At 38.7% G+C, this 19,837-nt stretch overlaps 1 protein-coding gene across 50 annotated transcripts in view; it reads left to right on the top strand.

Moving 5' to 3' along the window:
• ZMYND11 (zinc finger MYND-type containing 11) overlaps positions 1–18,456 on the top strand; it is a 117,231-nt gene extending 98,775 nt beyond the window's left edge. For 38 of the 50 annotated variants that reach the window (XM_014856233.3, XM_070501224.1, XM_070501206.1 and 35 more), the window contains 9 exons: positions 1,776–1,863; positions 2,426–2,481; positions 4,067–4,144; positions 5,004–5,122; positions 9,762–9,969; positions 10,384–10,452; positions 11,516–11,788; positions 12,097–12,282; positions 16,190–18,456. In XM_014856233.3, coding sequence (XP_014711719.1) covers positions 1,776–1,863; positions 2,426–2,481; positions 4,067–4,144; positions 5,004–5,122; positions 9,762–9,969; positions 10,384–10,452; positions 11,516–11,788; positions 12,097–12,282; positions 16,190–16,312 — 1,200 coding nt within the window. In that variant the 3' untranslated portion in view covers positions 16,313–18,456. The remainder of the gene's footprint in view (positions 1–1,775; positions 1,864–2,425; positions 2,482–4,066; positions 4,145–5,003; positions 5,123–9,761; positions 9,970–10,383; positions 10,453–11,515; positions 11,789–12,096; positions 12,283–16,189) is intronic. The other 12 variants (XM_070501214.1, XM_070501227.1, XM_070501203.1 and 9 more) reach the window with 1 other exon arrangement.
• The last annotated feature ends 1,381 nt before the right edge of the window (positions 18,457–19,837 follow it).

Below are 19,837 nucleotides of genomic sequence, written 5' to 3'. Positions count from 1 at the left end.
TATAATTAGAAAACTTAATTATTCTTAAAGTGCTTAATTTTACCTACTCTCCCTGAGGATTCTTAATGGGTTTACTAATATTTAATTAGAAATTACAATAAAATCCAATAGAATACCTTGACATGTTTCCAGTTTCCATAATTCAGTTAGCTGAATTAATATTTCCATACCTTACGTGTCATTTTGAAATTTTAAAAGCTAATGATTGGTCACAGTAGTTGATAGGGAGGTTATAGGAATCAATTTAAATCATCTTACAGGTTTCCTAATCCTCTTAGCTGCTGAGAAAGACTAAAGGTGTATCATTTCAGTGGAAGAAGAGGGGAAAGGAAGGTTGTTTTCTTCAAGTGGCTGGCAAATCCTAGAATGAAAGCAAGCACCCAGATGGCGTAGCCTCAGCCACAGCCTCTTTGCCTGATCTTCTGAAGAGGGATGAAGAACCCAGCTGCCTGTCCTGCCCCCGCCTTTGCTCATGTGGCTTCCTCTCCCTGCATGGCACTGTCCCAGATCCCCCCAGTCTGATGCCTCCCGTCACAGGCATAGAGAACACCAGTAAGTTGATGGTGTCTTGGCTGTGTGCTTAAGCAAGTGCTGACCCTGAGAAAAACACTGGAAAGAAAATGAAGAGAAGACATGATTTTTATGCTTTCAGGAGCTTACAGTCCAAGGCATGATGGTGCAAACATCAAAATCACAGAAGTGCTTTGGGAATGCTTGGTGCAGTTGTCCACCTGGGTGTATGTGGGGTCACCTTGACACTGCCACCGCCTGGGCATCCTCAAGCCCAGTACAATCAGAAATTCAGGCTGGAGCTTGGATATCAGTGTTTATAAATAAGTCCTGTAACCCTAGATATCAGACAGGAGGCAGGCACCTCCAGCCCAGATATCTGGGAAGCCTGCATGAAGAAGGGGCAGCTGAGTTGGGTGTTGGAGGATTTTGATAGAAAGGTGCATTCTTGATTATTCTTTGGAGTCCTCAGCATTTAGAAGCCAAGCTTTTTTCAAGCTGATTGCCTAAGAGTATCACCAGGATAAGAAAATACCTCTTGGCTACTTCTTAGGAAACTTTGTCACATACCCTTCTTCCCAAAATTTTGCCTCCCCTCCAAAAAACCTTCAAATTTCCTCCATAATCCTTCCCTTTGGCAGCTAAAGGCAAAGCTACAGAGATCCAATGATGGAAATCTTTACATACACTGGTCTAACACAGAAGAAACCCTAGCATTGCCTTGGTGCACAGAGAAACATCTAGGACTTTATTTTTAAATTGTTTATAAATCAGTACCTAGTCCTAATTCAGAATTATGAATGTATCTTTTTCGTAGTTATTTAACTGTCATAGAGGCTAACAGTTCTTTTTTTTTTTTTAATCTTTATTCTCCTGTGTTATAAAAATGGTATGTGTGTAGTTAGGGTCTTATCACACACATTAACCAAAGCTTTCCTTATTTACAAAGCTTAGCAGCAGCTCCTATCATTGTTGCAGAATAAGATGTTCAGGCTGCAGAGTTCACACTAGTAAATTAATATAGAGGACAACAGCGGCCACAGGGCATTGGGCCTACCACGCTTCCCCATTCTGCCGGCTTCTGACTGCAGGTGGAGTCGTGGTTTCCTTTACGTGCATTTCATCAACACCGTGGGACACAGGAGTCGTCAGAATGTCATTCTGGAAACCCCTGATAGGTCCCACACTCTGACCTTAATGGCAGAATGCCAGCAGATATTTTGCCTAGTAACTGTTTTTGCTGTCTTGTTTTTTGCCTTCTGCAGAAAGTGAATGAAGGGAAATATCGAAGTTACGAAGAGTTCAAAGCTGATGCTCAGCTACTTCTCCACAACACAGTGATTTTCTATGGAGGTTGAATATTTTTCTTCTTTTATGTGCATTTTTACTTACATACATTTACATTTCATGTTGAGAGATATCTTTTATAAAGCATTACATTAAAAAATTAATACTTTAATGACTTATAAGTAATAATGTTAGGGTTTAAACTTAAAAATGTTTGGTAGTACAGTCATAGCTTATAGAATTGACTGGCCAAAAGCAAAACTCTAGTACACTAAATGATGAAACTGTTATTTATAGTTTTATACAGAAACTTATAAACTTAGTTGAGAGGTTTGTTAGAAATACTTTGGTTAATTCCCATCGTTTCCGTGTTAAAATCCCGTCATTCAAAGGTAAAGAAAGAGGCCGCTCCTTACCTGTAGAATCAGTGTTGCACTGGATACAAAATTAAAGCTGCCGATAGAATTTTATTTTGCTGCCTGAACTATATTTAAAATATACAGTTTCATTTTAAATGGTGTATGTCCACTTTTGTCAAACTGAAGGAAAATTTAGATGACTGTATTAATTTTGATAGTCTTGTGTTTCTAGATTACTGGTAATAGATAATATCTATCTTTAATTACAGCAGACAGTGAGCAAGCTGACATAGCAAGGATGCTATATAAAGACACATGTCATGAGGTACTATCCATGCCTAATAATTAAACTCTTGCTGTATTCCAAATTAACTTATTTCAGAATTCCACTCTTGTATACATTTTAATTTTGCCATTTCCTTTGAATATAATTTTATTTCCATGTCTAACATACATGGGAAATAATGGAAGTAGAAAGGAAAGAAGTTCTTGAAGAACTATTCTCAAAGAAGTCCTGGGAGTTAGATTTAGTTACTAAGTAACTTGTATAAAGAATGTTTTCTCTTCTGTAACTACCCTTAAGAGTATTAGTTACATAATGCATGTAAGTGTGTTGCACAGGGCAGACACTCAATAAATGTTAGCCTCTTTGAATGAAAGATTCAAATTTGAGTTCCTATTAGACTACACAGGCAAAAAGCCAGCTAGACAACAAAGTTCATATTTATACAATAAATGGAATACAGGTTTCCCTTACTATCGGAAAGTTTGAGTTACAGCACTTTGCTTTTATGAAAGACCTACATTAGTACCTGTTTTTGCTAACACAAAGAAATCTGAGGAGGATTTTTGCTTTTACAGAGAAAAGGTGAAAATAACGTTTAGCATGTTTCTTTTGCCGCAAGCCCGTATTGAGGCAGCACACGCAACGAGCCGTGGGAGTGGCGCCGCCATGCTCCTTCCCCAGGACCTGCACTCAGCAATGAGGGTCACAGCTTTGAGCTGTGTCTCTGAGCATCTCTGCTTTAGCTCAGTTTATTTTGGTAGATTATTTTTTCAGTCTGGGAATACTCAAAAATTTTTCCCATGTAAATTAATGGTAATTGCTTCTTCACTTTACGCCATCTTGGCTTAGGAAAGGTTTCCTAGGAAAGCTCTACTTTCAGATGGAGGGGCTGTACATATTAGGGAAGGGTTTTTCTTGTGGTATTTCTTATTTGAAACACTCACCTGTAACCATACTATCTTTGCAGAAGTGTCTCAATTTACATAGCAAGTTTTGTTTCTTGAATTCATTTCAGATTTGACTTTCGTTTCTTTATTTGTTCAACAAATATTTATTGAGTGTCTGCTATATGCCGTTTGATCTGTTAGGAGGAATAAAATGTGATCCAAGGTACTTGCTTCCTGTTCATGGAGCTGTGTTCTGAAGAGGGAGACAAAAAAAGAAACACACAAAATGTGTTTCTTTGTAAGTTGTAAAAGACTGTTATGAAAGAGAACAAGGACTAAAATGGAGAATGAGGTAAAGTAAGGATTGCTGTTATTGGTAGTGAATATTTGATAGGGGTAGATCAGGAAGACCTTTCTAAGGAAATAGCATTAATCTGAGTGCTGAACAGTGGAAAGGCACCAGCGAGGCTGGGAAACAGAGGTCAAACATGCCAGCCTGCTCAGGAATTTGTCTTCTGCTCTAAGTGCAGTCTGGGACCACAGGGATGGTTCAGACAGCAAAGTGGCAGGCTCTTCCAGTATCATTTGTTGAAAACTTAAAAATTTGTTTAACAATTTAAGTTTAAAAATTCAAGACTATGTACATGAAAGAGAATGTTAATTTATATGGATCTGTTTTATATAATTTAACGCACGTATATTTTATGTAGGCTAAAATAGTTGCTTTTCTTTTTCAGCTGGATGAACTACAGCTTTGTAAGAATTGCTTCTATTTGTCAAATGCTCGTCCTGACAATTGGTTCTGCTATCCTTGTGTATGTGAAATTTTGTGATTTTTGTTTTTTGCTTCTTAAGTGTGTGATGTACTGCCCTAAGGAAGTTTGTTTCCAATTTGCTTAAAGATTATAATCCTTGCTAAATAATCTTTTTTGTATCATGGTATATATGGGGAACTGAAACATGGGGAAAACACTTGAATCATTATCCATTTCTGGCTTTGAAATGAGGATCTTAAGAATAAGAGTAAACACTGGGTCCCTCAATATATGGTAAAGTGAACTTTTGCTTTTCCTCTCGTTCTTTTACAAGAAATCTAAGGCTTTATATATATTTATAGCTGTGCAGTTTCCCCTAAAGTGGCATGATTTCAAGGAGGGTGCTGACAAGAAGCCTGTGGGTGTTCTGGGGCAGCCCCCAGTGACTCAAGTGAAAGAGGCCACCGGTCTTAGAGAGGTGCTATGCTTCTCAGGCACGTGAGGGTCTCGTTAAAATGTGGATCACTGACGCGGTATGTCAGGAGCAGGCCTTAAAACCCTGTTTCTAACAGGCTCTTAGGTGTTGGATTAAGCTGGGTCTTCTGTGGACCTGTTTTCACACGCCCTTGGTTTTGGGGACTGCCTCATTCCAAGTGCTACCAGCTACCAAGAGAATATTTTTCCTATCGCTACTGAGAAATGAACATCCATATTGCTAGTCTTATGCAAATGTTCATTTTTTGGTGTTTTTCTTGAAGGTAAAATTAGTTCCAGAAAAAAAAGTTCTATGTGTTTGGGAGTTAGAAAAGAAATATTTTCAAAATAATGGATTATACTTGACTAAGTAGTTAATGTTAATGATATACTTGTATTTGATACTTTAAAAGTAATTTGACACGGTAAAACATTTTATTTCCAGATACCTAATCATGAGCTGGTTTGGGCTAAAATGAAAGGTTTTGGATTCTGGCCAGCCAAAGTCATGCAGAAAGAGGACAATCAAGTTGACGTCCGCTTCTTCGGTCACCACCACCAAAGGTAATTGTGGTCCCGTGCACAGCAGTCACAGCTGTGTCTGAGGAGTCCCGGAGAGTACACAGTCTGGCTGTTTCCAGCGTCCTGGGGGCTTCTCCATCAGAAACAGAATGAAGTATTTTAAATTGAAGAAAGAAATCAGCACATAAGTGGACTAGGCAGCTGACAGTGATTTCTGTAAATTGTATTTCTAGGTATATTTCAGATATTGTTTACTAAACGGGACAGTTTCAGTAGCTGACACTGTTGAACTCAGGCATGTTAGCGCTGGGACTGATTTCCTGATGGCATTGGTGTGGAACGGTTCTCAGAATGTGCCCATTCATAGTATTGTAATGACATTACAGTTGTTTCAACCATCTTTCCAAGGCTCTGTTATTAAAATGATAGACAAAAATAATCAACTCGAGAGTAGGGCACGTCAAGCCTTGATGTAAGAAAGTATGTGAATACCTTACATGTGCATAAGAATTATATGCATCTAACTACCAGACATTGTTTCCAATATAGATTTTAAAGTTTCTGTCGCTAGGGAGATGTATACAGCAAAACTTAAAAATTTACATTTTCATAATATAAGAATATATATATCCAAAGAGTAAAACCTATTTTTATTACTATAAAATTATTTTTGGATTATTATTTCATACAAAGACTGCTGAACTATCCTACTATAAAATTATAGCTACCTCCTTCATTGTGATGTTAAGGCCTTAACATTTATTGTACATTGAAAATTAAGAGCATAAAGCATTGACCTAAATGATGTTATCACTAATAGCATCACCTATAAAAATGTGCACTCAAGTTTTGTGAACTATCATAGGACTCGGAGATAGATGAGTCTAACTAATCAAGCTATCATAGGAATAAGAATTTACATGTGATTGGGGGGCGGGTTCATTTAACACAGATATTAAAATAAAGGAGAAAAGTGCCAAAAGTCAGTTACATGATCTAAAAGTCATACTTTGCAAGGATTTGAATTTACAATGCCTGAAGCATCTTCTGTCATGCCTGGAGGGTGAGGCCTTGTGCAGTTGTCATTACTGTAAGAGAAGCTACAGAATGCAGGACTTTATTCCTCTCCATGGTGAGTTTTACTTAGTCTTCATTTAATTTAAATAGAAGTCTAGTTACAAGAAAACTGTGAATAGCATAAATTTCAAAAAGAGTTCTTTCATAGATAGATGCACACTTAGCTGACACTGTTATCATGGCAAGAAACATTAATTAAATAATGATACCATAATTTACTACAAAATGAATGTTTTAATTGTATGGTTATTAGGTGGTAATTTTTAATCTTCCATGCTCAGTACATCACTTTCAGTTTCTGTTTCCCGTCGGAACAGGTGGGGAGGCCGTGCGCACTCCGCAGGTGGGTGAGGATGGTCTCTGAGTCGATACCAGGAAGACCGAGGGGTGATGTCTGTCCTCGCACTTGTGTCTAGTCCTGGACAAGTTATTTGGTCTCTCTGAGCCTGTTTCCTCGCTTGTAAAATAAGGGCCTCGACAGTACCTATCTCATAAGATTTTTTGTACGGTTTGAAGAAATTTTTACATATGAAGGCTTAACCACAGTCCCTGACATGGAGCAAAACTCAGAAGAGGTTAGCATTGTAATACAAATATGCAAACAACAGGGAAAGTTGGATTCAGTTTTTTCAATTTCATTAAATAAAATACGGTTAACTTGGAAAAAACAAAGAATTCAGTTATCTTTTTAAAACCATACTACTGGATAAGAACAACAGATAATCAGAATTTTTTGCCTATATTTTTTTCCATTCCATCAGTTTTCAAACAGCTTTATATTATCTTTGACCATGAGTGATTTTATGAAGAATATGAGTTAATCTATGTCATTCAGTATACTAGGAAGAAAATATTTTAAAAGAATATTTGAGCTAATCTACTTGGGTCCTTAGACTGAGTTTGTCACCTGAAGAGAGAATTAAAACACAAAATACGTTTCCAGAGGTTTTTTTTCCCCCTGACACTTCTTATTTCCTGGAAGATTTTTATCTAAAAAATTTGGGGTAGGTGGGGTTCTGAGGACTGCACTTTAGAAAATAAAAGATCTACAATTTTATGATTAATCGAGAACCTTTTCCTTTACCTTTCCCGTCTACAGTGTGCCCAGTAAGGTATTGAAGTGAATGATTGATGAGGACATACCTTAAAAATTATGCTGTATCATATTAGAATATTTGATTTATTGAAAAGCAAACTTTATAAACTTATAGTGATGACTTATAGTCATCACTTAAGCAACATGTTTACACCAAGAGGAGATGACCAATAAGGGCCACCAGTTGCAGGTCTCCTTAATAAATATATATAAATCTATATTTCTTTACTATCATCACATTTTAAGTGCACAGGTCAGTGGTATTGAATACATCACATTGTTGTGCAGTGATCACCACCAATAAATGTTCTTCTGCCAGTTCATCATCTCTTTACATGTAAGTGGGAGAAAAAAAACTTTAAACAAATAAATGGTTTCAAACTAGTCCCTTCTCTATGTTCAAAACATGCTGCTCGCTCCCTGGACCCTGAGAAAATTGTAACGCTACAGGAAGAAAGACGACTGTGATCGTGCTCAACGTTAAGTGGGATTTTTGTGGAATTGGCAAGATTTTGCCTGCCAGTGGAAAAAAAGTGGTTGCTAAGATCTGATTACGTCAACAGGGCTAAATCTTTTTGCTTTGTGTACTTGGGGGATGGGATGGCACAGGCCAGGAAGAGCTGGTAGAAAATCAGATGCAGGCAAGAAAGAAGTAGAACATTTTGAGTTAATTTGCCTTCAGGTCACTGAGCTGTTTTTTCCTGCATGTGCTCAGAGCATTCAGGGTTGATAGATGTGTAGATATAGCCAAATTAGGTTATACCTCTTTTTATTAGACTCACTCTAAATTGTGGGGTTTTTTGCCTTTTTTTAATTTTTATTTTCTTATAGATCAGATTGCATACCCAGTGAACTGAAATCTGATTATCTATAGTAATGGAGTTGATGAAAAGAGAACAGGAATGTGTGTATGAAATGCACTGAGACTTAATTAAGTCTCATATTAAGAATAGATGTGGGGGCTAGCCTGGTGGCACAGCGGTTAAGTGCACACGTTCCGCTTCGGTGGGCCGGGCTTTGCTGGTTCGGATCCCAGGTGCGGACGTGGCACTGCTTGGGACGCTATGCTGTGGGAGGCGTCCCACATATAAAGTAGAGGAAGATAAGCACGGATGTTAGCTCAGGGCCAGTCTTCCTCAGCAAAAAGAGAAGGATTGGCAGCAGTTAGCTCAGGGCTAATCTCTCTCAAAAAAAAAAAGCAAAAGAAGAATAGGTGTGAATCAGCTTTATTATAGCCAGGGGATAAATAGGTAATTCAAGTTAAGGGGAAAAACTGCTCTTAGAAGTCACAAGGTCCTTCTAGGTAATCGGCACTGCTTGTAGCAGGAGCCTCTCAGAAACACCTGCTTTTAAATGTGCACTAAAACACTCTTACTGATTGCCTGGCACATAATAGGCTCTCGATAAATATTTGTTGACTGAAAGGGTAACTATAATAATAATGCAAGATCTAATGGTGAGGAACTCTGCCACAAGCAAAGTTTCGTTTGCACTTCTTGCATTAAAGTTTAGTTTTTCAAAGTGTAGTTTACGAATCCCCTTGACTACATGCTGCATTGCAGGATTGTTTCTCAGTCATTTCTGACAAAAATGTAGGGTCCTTAAAGTCAGAGACAGCATGCGTAGAAGTGTCATCCTAATAACTGGGCACAGTGAGTGCCCTCACTGGACTCCAGCCGTTAGTTAACAGCTTACTGTAACCCCGTCTGGGCAGCATCTCCTCCCGTGGTCACACAGGCAGTAATACTTGAAATCAGGTGGGCCCAGTTCACTGCCATAGCTTTGTGGTGCCTTTCACTGGCACACAGTGAACAGTTGTTGAGTTGATACAGCATTCTAGATGGCTGCTAATTAAAGTCCAATAAAGTGATTAGCGCCCAGGAAAATTCTCTTGAATTTTTAGGTGTTCTTTCCAGTAAAACCAAATGGTTTTTCATTCTCTAGTTTCAGATCAATATTACACATAATTCAGACACACTTACAGCTGCATTCGTGGTTGAGCACTCGGTTGCTGAATGGCACCAACACTTCTTTGTTTGTCCACCATGGTTCACCTAATGCATAGGGACATAATCTAAATATAACTTACTAGGTGAGAGCTTTTAGATGCCCTCCTACGTGTGTGTGTGTGTGTGTGGCGTGAAAATTTCTGGGCATTTTCAAATGATTCTGTGGTGCTAATCTGGAAATAGCTAGATTTTGAATAACTTAATATTCAAAACAACAAGGGGTAACATTCTGAATAGGACTTAACTGTGATAAGCTAAGCTGGTTAAAGAAATTTGTGACAATTCTGAGGTATTTGTGAACCTCTCCAATTCTGAGAACTTTGCCTTGATGACTGTGAAAAACAAAAGTTACCTCACTTATTTTCTACTTGGTAAGAGTCTTTGTTCAAGCTGTAACTCACAGCCTCAGTAGATGGAATTGCCACAGATTGGACTTGACAATGGGTAGAGTCCACTACCATTTTGGAATTTTCTGACAATGGCTTCATTGTTCTCACAGGGCCTGGATTCCTTCTGAAAACATACAGGATATCACAGTCAATGTTCATCGGCTGCACGTTAAGCGCAGTATGGGGTGGAAAAAGGCGTGTGATGAGCTGGAGCTGCATCAGCGTTTCCTTCGTGAAGGAAGATTTTGGAAGTCTAAGAATGAGGACCGAGGGGAGGAGGAGGCAGAGTCCAGTATCTCCTCTACCAGCAATGAGCAGGTGAGTGGTATCCCAGAGAGAAACTACCTGTCAGTGTTATTTTAACTGTGAACATTGTTAGTGCACACTCCTGACTGTGATGAGACTCTGACGTTTCTCCTTCCTTTCATATAAACATTTGTAAAGTGCTCTGCAAAAGAAACCAATTCAAGTAACAAACTGATAAGCCACGAGCAACCCTGATTCTGCCAGTGAGAGAGTCAGTGCCCTGCTCCTTCCAGAGGCACCTTAGCTCTGTAAATGTCTGCACCAGAGCAGAAATTCAGTAAGTGTAGCTGTGTGGTTTTGGATGAGCTAAAACAAAAGGGAGCCACTTACTCACTTCTGACCTGTGGGTCCCTGGCTAGTATTTTCAGCAGAGAAGTGTTTCATAACGTCTGGAATAATATGATGTTACTGTTATGATGCCCACAGCTAAAGGTGACTCAAGAGCCAAGAGCAAAGAAAGGACGACGTAATCAGAGTGTGGAACCCAAAAAAGAAGTAAGTTGCCCACCTTGCAGTGTCCGGGTGGCATTGAAATGGGAAATGTTTTCAGTTATGGCCAAGACAGATGCTCCTGAAAGTGAAATGCCTTGCCGTCAATCAGATAATATCAATCATGTTTGAACCCAGTCTCCTTCCTGCTGTTATGTGCTGTCGCTTGATTGACACATGCATACTGAGAGTTTCTGTCTCAATTTAGCATCTGCTGGCCAAGTCTGCCTAGGTGGGGGGCACTTTGCTGCATTTCCTGGACCTCTGATATTTTCTCATAGCATTATCAAAAACAAAGGGTTTATCCAGTAAATCAGTTAGGCCAGCATTTAAAAACTGGAGGAAACTATGGTTAAGCTCAGCCTTTCTAAATTATGTAATCCATGTATGTTTTAAAACCAAATGTAGGGGCAAGCCCGGTGGCCTAGTGGTTAAGTTCACATGCTCCGCTTCAGTGGCCTGGGGTTCACAGGTTTGGATCCTGGGCGCAGACCTATGCATCATTCATCAAGCCATGCTGTGGCAGTGTCCCATATATAAAAAAGTAGAGGAAGATTGGCACAGATGTTAGCTCAGGGCCAATCTTCCTCACACACAAAAATTTTTTTAAAATAAGTAAAAAAATAAAACCAATTGTAAATCAGGGCATAGTGCAAACACATGTTCAGTGAGAAATGGCTTAGGGTTTTAGGAAACTTATTAATGAATCTAGTCCAAAGAAGTGACTATAAATTGATAATGATTTTATATTTTATATGGTAATTTTTTTGTTTAGTCTATTTTAAAAGCAAGACCATGGTATTGTTATGTAATGAAATTGTGAATGAAGTTCCTGTTAAAAATTATCGTAGCTATTAATTGCATGGGTTTTTTCATTTTTTTGTTTATTTTTAATTGTGGTAAAATACACATAACAGAATTTACCATCTTAATTACATGGTTTTTTAACGACAGTTTATTATATGGCTATTTATGTATATCACTGTGTTTTTATCCTGATAGAGCTTGTTCTTGAACTGGTGGCTTACATGGGCTTGTTTTACATCTAAGCACTTTCCTTATCTTTTAGGAACCAGAGCCTGAAACTGAAGCAGTGAGTTCCAGCCAGGAAATCCCCACAATGCCTCAGCCAATCGAAAAAGTTTCAGTGTCAACTCAGACCAAGAAGTTAAGTGCCTCTTCACCAAGAATGCTGCATCGGAGCACCCAGACCACCAGTGACGGAGTGTGTCAGAGCATGTGCCACGACAAATACACCAAAATTTTCAATGACTTTAAAGACCGAATGAAGTCTGATCACAAGCGAGAAACTGAAAGAGTTGTACGAGAAGCTCTAGAAAAGGTAAAGCAGCCCCACAGTGGGCGTTGCCTCTGACACCCGGTGGGATCCGTGTTCCATAGTAGTTTAGTGTCTTTCACTTATGCATCAAGCAGGTCGCTGCTTTTTAAACCTAGGAATATAAGAAGTCATCTTTTGTAATATTTCAGTTAATAATAGTACTTTTCTCACCAGAATCTTTTACAGCTCTTAATGAAATAAAGGGAAGAGGCACAACATTCAAGTAGAAACTATGTCTGAAGGTTGTAAGTGTAGCTGTTTGTGTACATTGTGAGCCGACATACTGTGGGTTAACTTTTTTTTCATTTCAGCTGCGTTCTGAAATGGAAGAAGAAAAAAGACAAGCTGTAAATAAAGCTGTAGCCAATATGCAGGGTGAGATGGACAGAAAATGTAAGCAAGTAAAAGAGAAATGCAAAGAAGAATTTGTAGAAGAAATCAAGAAGCTGGCAACACAGCACAAACAACTAATTTCTCAGACCAAGAAGAAGCAGTGGGTAAATATCAAAATTTTCTTAGAATCCAGGCTCTGAAAATGTACCACAGGTATGATGAAAATCAATTCCGAAAGATATAAGTGGCATATGCAAAAATTATCCCTGAAATAAATGTGAAATTGTGAACTTTAAATTTTAAAAATTTTATATTAAAAGTCCTATAATCTCTCAACTCCAGATCCCACATGACTGAGTGTTGCTCAGATTATTTTGTAAAATTGAGATTATGACACTTTAGTACATAGCATATTTAGTGCAACTAATTTATATAACTTCTCCATCTATGCAGGTATTTTATTTTGATTAATTGGCTGGCGCTGACTTTTGCTTGGTAACTCTTGATAGGTAATATCTAAATTGTGAGATTGTAAATGTAAATATCACGATAGCAAATTAAGGATTTTCAGATTTTACTGCTCTTGACATTTATACATTAGATTCTGTTTAGGAAATGGATTACTTTTACTTTATATAGTACCTTCTCACTGGTCTCTGACTCCACTTAGAATCTGACAGTTCACTTTTTATTGTGTCCTGTTTGTGACTCTTATCTCCCACCTCCACAGATCTCAGTTAATTGTCAGCGAAAAAGTTTTGTTCCCAAAAGCACGTAACTTGGTTTTAATTTTAGTGAATTACTATGTGAAGTTTTGTGATTCTTCATTTAATCCAGACTACATTCTGAAGACAGTCTTTATTATTTTTTTTTTTTTAAGATTTTATTTTTCCTTTTTCTCCCCAAAGCCCTCTGGTACAGTTGTATATTTTTAGTTTGGGGTCCTTTTAGTTGTGGCATGTGGGACGCCGCCTCAGCATGGCCTGATGAGCGGTGCCATGTCCGCACCCAGGATCCAAACTGGTGAAACCCTGGGCCGCTGAAGCGCAAACTAAGCACTCGACCACGGGGCCGGCGCCTGAAGACAATCTTGAAATACATGTAAAGTAAATATTTCATGAGGGAAGGAAGCATTATAAAAGTTGTGATAAAGAAAGATTTGTCAAGAAGGAAAAGGGAAATGTAGCATATAATTTAGAGGACTCTACAAAGATAGTTTGATAGGAAAAAACAGATGAATAATGAATTAAATATCACCAGATAGGAATTAAGGTGTGCTGAAGATAATAACAAGCACACTGCCCTAACACCATGTCCAAAATTCAACCATCACATAAAGACAAGAGGAAGCTAGAAAGTGGACACTAGATTTATGAGAAGAAATCCCATGAGTTTACTAAAGAATAAAGGAAATAGAAGAGAAGGCTATAATAAAGAATTATAATAGCAGCTTAACTTCAACAACATACAAATTCTCTGCTCCTTTACAGTTCCCTCCCCACCCCTTTCAGTTCTTGAAGTCACAAAATTACATCTTTATATAATGTGTGCCTGAAACATAAGTTAAAAATTCTTTTAAATGCACTAATACCTAAATTATGTGGAAAACACGATTTGGAATTACAAGTTGAATTTATGGCAATACTAGTTTTTATACTAATAAGTTGTTTCTTTAAATCTGTTAGTCCCTTAAAAAACATAGGGGCCGGCCCAGTGTCATAGTGGTTAAGTTTGTATGCTCCTCTTCAGCAGCCCAGGGTTCATGGGTTTGGATCCTGGCCGTGGACCTATACACCACTTACCTAGCCATGCTGAGACAGCATCCCACATACAAAATAGAGGAAGATTGGCATAGCTGTTACCTCAGCAACGGTCTTCCTCAAGCAAAAAGAAGATTGGCAACAGATGTTAGGGCCAGTCTTCCTCACCAAAAAAAAAAAGAAGAAGAAGTACAGTACAAGCCATCATTACAATAGTACTAGCTTTTATACTTGCCTGTGTATTTACCTTTACTGAGACCTTTCTTTCTCCATATGGCTTCAAGGCTTTGTCTGGTGTCCTTTCTTTTCACCTTGCAGGACTCCTTCAAGCATTTCTTGCTAGGCAGGTCTAGTGGTCAGGAAATCTCTCAGCTTTTGTTTATCTGGGAATTTTAATTTTTGTAGGATTCTTTGGTGACAGGTCTTTCCTTTTAGCATTTTGAGTATATCATCAGCCCACCGTCTTCTGCCTCAAGTTTCTAATGAGAAATCTGCCGATCATATATTGATGATCCTTTGTATGTGACTGTTCGCTTTTGTCTTGCTGCTTTCCTGATTCTCTTTTTTTTTTAAATTTTTTTAAAGATTTTATTTTTTCCTTTTTCTCCCCAAAGCCCCCTGGTACATAGTTGTGTATTCTTCGTTGTGGGTCCTTCTGGTTGTGGCATGTGGGACACTGCCTCAGCGTAGTTCGATGAGCAGTGCCATGTCTGCGCCCAGGATTCGAACCAATGAAACACTGGGCCGCCTGCAGCAGAGCACGCGAACTTAACCACTCGGCCACGGGGCCAGCCCCTTTCCTGATTCTCTCTTAACTTTGGTTTTCAAAAGTTTGGTTATAATGTGTCTCGACATGGGTCTCTCTGAGGTCATCTGACTGGAGTTCATTGAGCATCTTAGATATTCAGATTCACTGTCTTTCATCCGATTGGGAGGCTTTCAGCCATTATGTCTTCACATAACCTCCCTGCCCTTTTTGCACTGTCTTCTCCTCTAGGACTCCCATAGTGCATGTCTTAGTCCACTGGACCGTGTCCCACAGGGCCCTTAGGCTCTGTCTGCTTTTCTTCAGCCTTTTCCCTTCCTCGGACATTAATTTCTGTTGTCCTGTCTTCTGCCTGCAGAAATCTGCCTTTGAATCCCCCTACTAGATTTTTCACTTCACTTAATGGGCTTTTCAGCTCCAGATTTTCTTTTTATTGATATTTCCATTTTGTTCCCACACTGTTGCCTTGACTTTCTCCACATCTTCCTGTGAGCATTTTTAGTAGCTGTTTCAAAGTCTTCATCTAATGTGTTTGTCATTAGAGCCTTCTCAGGGGCACTTCCTGTTGATTTACTTTCTTTCCTTTGAATGGTCATACGATTCTGTTTCTTTGTATGCCTTGTGATTTTTTGTTGAACACTGGACATTTGAATCTAATAATGTGTTAACTCTGGAACTCATTTTCTCCCACTTTTCAGGGTTTGCTGCTGTTTTTGGGGGGGTTGTTGTGGGCTGTCTGTGAGAAGGGTCAGCTGAGGTGTGAACTAAATGAGTGTCCTTACATCTTTCCTGAGCCTTCCCTGGGGCATGCACATTCTCCCCTATTTGCACTGGGCTCCTGAAAGGGGCAGTTACAGGGCACTGGCCGCTTCATTCTCCTGGAAGGCATTTCAGCCCCAGGGGAGGGGGCTTGTGACAATTGGGGGAGGTACAACAACAATGGCTGCCCACCTCTTTGTCTGCACCTCTGTGATCAGAAGCAGCAGGCAGCACAGATCCCTGGTATTTGGAGGAGAGGGTCCTTTCTGTCCACTGTGTTCTGGCTCCCAGAATACATGCACAGCTGCCTGTCCTGGGGCTGGGGGATGGGTAACTTCTGCTGTGCTGAGAGCTGAAAGTGACCGAAATTAATCACAATGTACGGTCCAAGCCCTCAGTAGACTCCGGAGTTCCACAATAGTTACGTTAGACAGATTCTACCAGTGCAGTTGATGTCCAGGTTAGGGTTCAGTGCTTTCTGCTCCACTGCCTTCCCAGAATCTTCTCAAAACCTTTTAAAGAAAATAGAAGTTAGTTATGTTTGTGTGCTGATGGGAATGGCCTAGTGGAGATGGAAAAGGTTGATGTGGTGCTAGGTAAGCTCAAATTCGCTGATAACTGACGAGTCCCATTGTTTCCTGCTGTTCTGCTCAGTACGTAAAACATATTCTGATGTTCTTGGTGATATTATCTTAAGGTTGAACCAGAAAGAAGTCTCCTATTTTGACTAGTTTTGTGTGCACGTAGTCCCAAGCTCAACCCCTGGTCCTGATTTCTCGTGTGCAGTGCTACAACTGTGAGGAGGAGGCCATGTACCACTGCTGCTGGAACACGTCGTACTGCTCCATCAAGTGCCAGCAGGAGCACTGGCACGCCGAGCACAAGCGCACCTGCCGCCGGAAGAGATGAAGGCGGCTCTTCCCGGGAGCGCCGACGACGACTCTTCTCAGACACAGCGGTTTTTGTTTCCAAGAAGCCAAAATTGTTTAGAATTTGCTTCCCATTTTGCACCAGCCTTTAAACACTTTTCGTGAAGAAATTTTGCACAGTAGTTTAAATCTTTTGTTAATGCTCCTCCAGAGTTTTTCAGGGGGTAAAAGTAACATCAGTGGAGGGTATTATTTTAAATAAACTTTAGTGAGAATTTGTTGCATTTTCAGCAAATTTTAAAACATTTTTAGGTTTTACAGAGATTTTAACCTTTAAACAAAAGATCTTTAAAAAACAACAGGTGAATACAAGTGAGTTTAACAAAGAAGCATTTAAAGTAGATCTGAATGTGAGAACTGTTTCAGAAATAAAACATACTACCTTGATGTGAAATTTATTTCTTAACCTTGTTGAGCTGGTTTTGTTCAGCTTAATTTACTGTTTAAAGGCATTATCTATTGGTTATGCCAGTGGGTATATGATTGAATTTAGGGAACAGGGTTGACACAGCAGGTGCTAGTCCTGCATATTTTTTCGTAAATATTTCCCAATTGTGTTTTTCATTATTTCTTTTCAATATATAACTTTTATAACAAATTATTAGCTTTGATCTTGTAGTTTAAAATTGCAGGGAACTGGGGTAATCTTTTACTGAGCTGGATCTTAGAGAAAATGAATATTTAAATTTTAAAGTTTGCACATTTCATCTTTGTCCTAACATGAGTGCTTGTATCAAGATAAACAACAAATATAAAATAAAAAGCCAAAAACTACCTTTATCCATACATGAAATTATAGATGAGGCATACAAATTTCTTTAATGCTTCCCTTCCCTTCCCAAATACCATCTGGTTGCCTGTTATCTGGTGTCACCTCGGATATTTTAAGTTAATGCTAAAAGGAGAGAAAGCACTTAAGTTTCACAGAAGCCGTTATGTTTGTAGTAATGGGTCATTGCCTACTAATGAACTCCATCACTGTACACAGAATGAAGAATAATGCATGTTAATTTTCTTGTATTAAAGATGCCGTGATTTGTAAAAAGTCTGTATTTTGCGGAATGTCTGGATTAAGAAGCATTACCAATAGGAATGGATCGATAGTTGAATAATGATTTTTTTATACATAGATATATAAAATATAGCCAGGAAAACTTAAATTACTTTTTTTTTAAAAAACCTCACAATTTATGTTTTTTCAAAGGCTGATCTTAGACCAAGTCAAATTGTCATTTATCATTTAGTTATTTTTAAGACTAGAGAAATAATTTGTAAATATTTATTTAGACCTTTGATATTTATTAAAGCAATTACACACAATGGAAGTGAAAGAATCAGGAGAAAAACCTTTTAAAAAGTTTTCTCCGGGTTTGTCAGGGTCACTCTAAAGATAAAAATGTAACTAAGTCTTCTGTGAAATAATCATCCATCCGATCCTGATGCTGTTGCAGATGGTGGTGACACAAGTTAATCAACGAGCTACTGCCCAGTGGTGTGCAGTGGCCCCCTTTCAACACCAGACCTGAACCGGGCAGTGACTTGGCGTCTCCCTCCCTCCTCGTTGCTGTGTGCTTAATTAGTGTTGCCACGGTGCTGTGGTCTGATTGAGGCGTCGTAACCAAGAACACTTACCTTCTCTGATTGTTTTTCAAGTTTTAAAACTTCGATCCACCCCTATGAGAGCAAGTTATTGTGGAAATATTTTTGGTGTAAAATCATTCCAGAGTATGTACTATTTAACTGATAGCTGCATGAAAGTAAGATTTGTGTTACTTTGGCTTTTTTGTCTCCGTTGACACGGTTGCACATTTCCAATTTACTACAGTGTGAAAACTGTGTGTAAAAAAAAAAAAAAAACAAAATTAAAAAAAGAGATTGTGGCCTGGTTTTGTAAAAGTTTTAGGTAAAATTACAATTGATTGTTTTAGGAATCATAAAAATTTTTCTGCAAATCATAAAGCTATATCAAGGTGTTGAGCTTAGCCACTATGCACATTGTAATTATTCATTGTGGCTGTCCAGTTCTATGATGCATTCTGGCATTTTGTAAGCTGCTCTGACTAGCAATATATAGATTCATTTAATGTGTTAACATTGGTTAATAAATGTATTTAAAAAGACCAACTTTAATAAATTGTTGATTTAGTGCATTCCCCTATACCAAACCAAAGACAACCATATCACATGGTGATCATATACTATGGATTATCCGTTGGTGACTGTTTAACTTTATATAAAATCAGTGAGGTAAAAATCATTCATTCACCTAAATGTTTGTTTAGGTTGAATTTACTTTTACCAGCTCTCAAAAAAACACAAAATACTCTCACCAGTTCTTTAAAAATTTAGGTTTGTTTGACTATAAAGCCCATTTTCGTAACTCTTATGCTAGGCTGAACATACAGATAGAAAATTACTGAATAAACATTTGAGCTTAGTCAATATCAATTTCAATACATCTAGAATCAAGCCCATCGTCTCTCCCTGCGTCACTCCACGTCTCTGCACCGTTCACATGGTGCCGATCTCAGTTCAGGCCGCATCACTCTCCTGACCAGACCATAACACAGCAAGTGGCTCAGCCCTCTGCCTTCCATGTCTAGTTCAGTGGTTCTCAGACTTTTACATCAGGATCACAGAGGAGCTGGTTAAAACATTGCTGGGCCATGCCCCCAGCATTTGCATTGCTAACAAGTTCCCATGTTGCTGATGAGGCTATCTTTTCATAACCATTGCTTTATTCGTGAAAATAAAAGTCCACATACGTGTAGATGCACAAAACATATTTTGTGAGAATTTCAGTATTTTACAGATTCCTAGGGCCCATCTATAGACTCCCCACCCCCAAAAGGATTTAGGTCTCTCATGTTAATCCCTGAACCAGCAGGATTAGAGAAGCAAAAATATGATGGGTAAGGAGGCAGATGGAGTCCAGTTACTGTAATCAGAGGCTATCAAACTTGTGTGCACACAGACCACCTGGGGATCTAGTTAAAATGCAGAATCTGAGTCAGCAGGTCTGGGGTGGGTGGAGCTGATTCTGCCATTTCTCCTAAGCTTCCAAGTGATACTGGCTCTCCAGGCATCACAGCTAGTGGCAAGGTGTTAAAGGGTATGTAAATTGACAAAAGGCTAACTAGTACTGCACTAAATCATAAATCATAAATCACATAAAACAGTTAAATGGAGACAATGTGGGGCACCTACGTAATTTTAAATTTTCTGGTAACTATATTAAAAAGTAAAAAGGCACAAGTGAAATTAATTATATTTTTAATATATCCAAAGTATCATTACAATAATTAATATAACAAGATATTTTACATTCTTGTTTGCACTAAGACTTCAAAATTCAGTGCATGTTTTGTGCTTTCAGCATGTCTCCATGTGGCCTACCGGCACCCATATTGGACAGAGCAACCTAAAAAAGAAGAGCTTTGTCTTACCAGCATGCACCCCCATCAGCACCTTATCTGTAGTCAGTATTCATTCAGCAAATGTGTAT

This window comes from Equus asinus, chromosome 29, assembly GCF_041296235.1.
Source record: "Equus asinus isolate D_3611 breed Donkey chromosome 29, EquAss-T2T_v2, whole genome shotgun sequence".
Lineage (NCBI taxonomy): Eukaryota > Metazoa > Chordata > Mammalia > Perissodactyla > Equidae > Equus > Equus asinus.
This window is presented reverse-complemented; position numbering and strand designations above follow the sequence as displayed.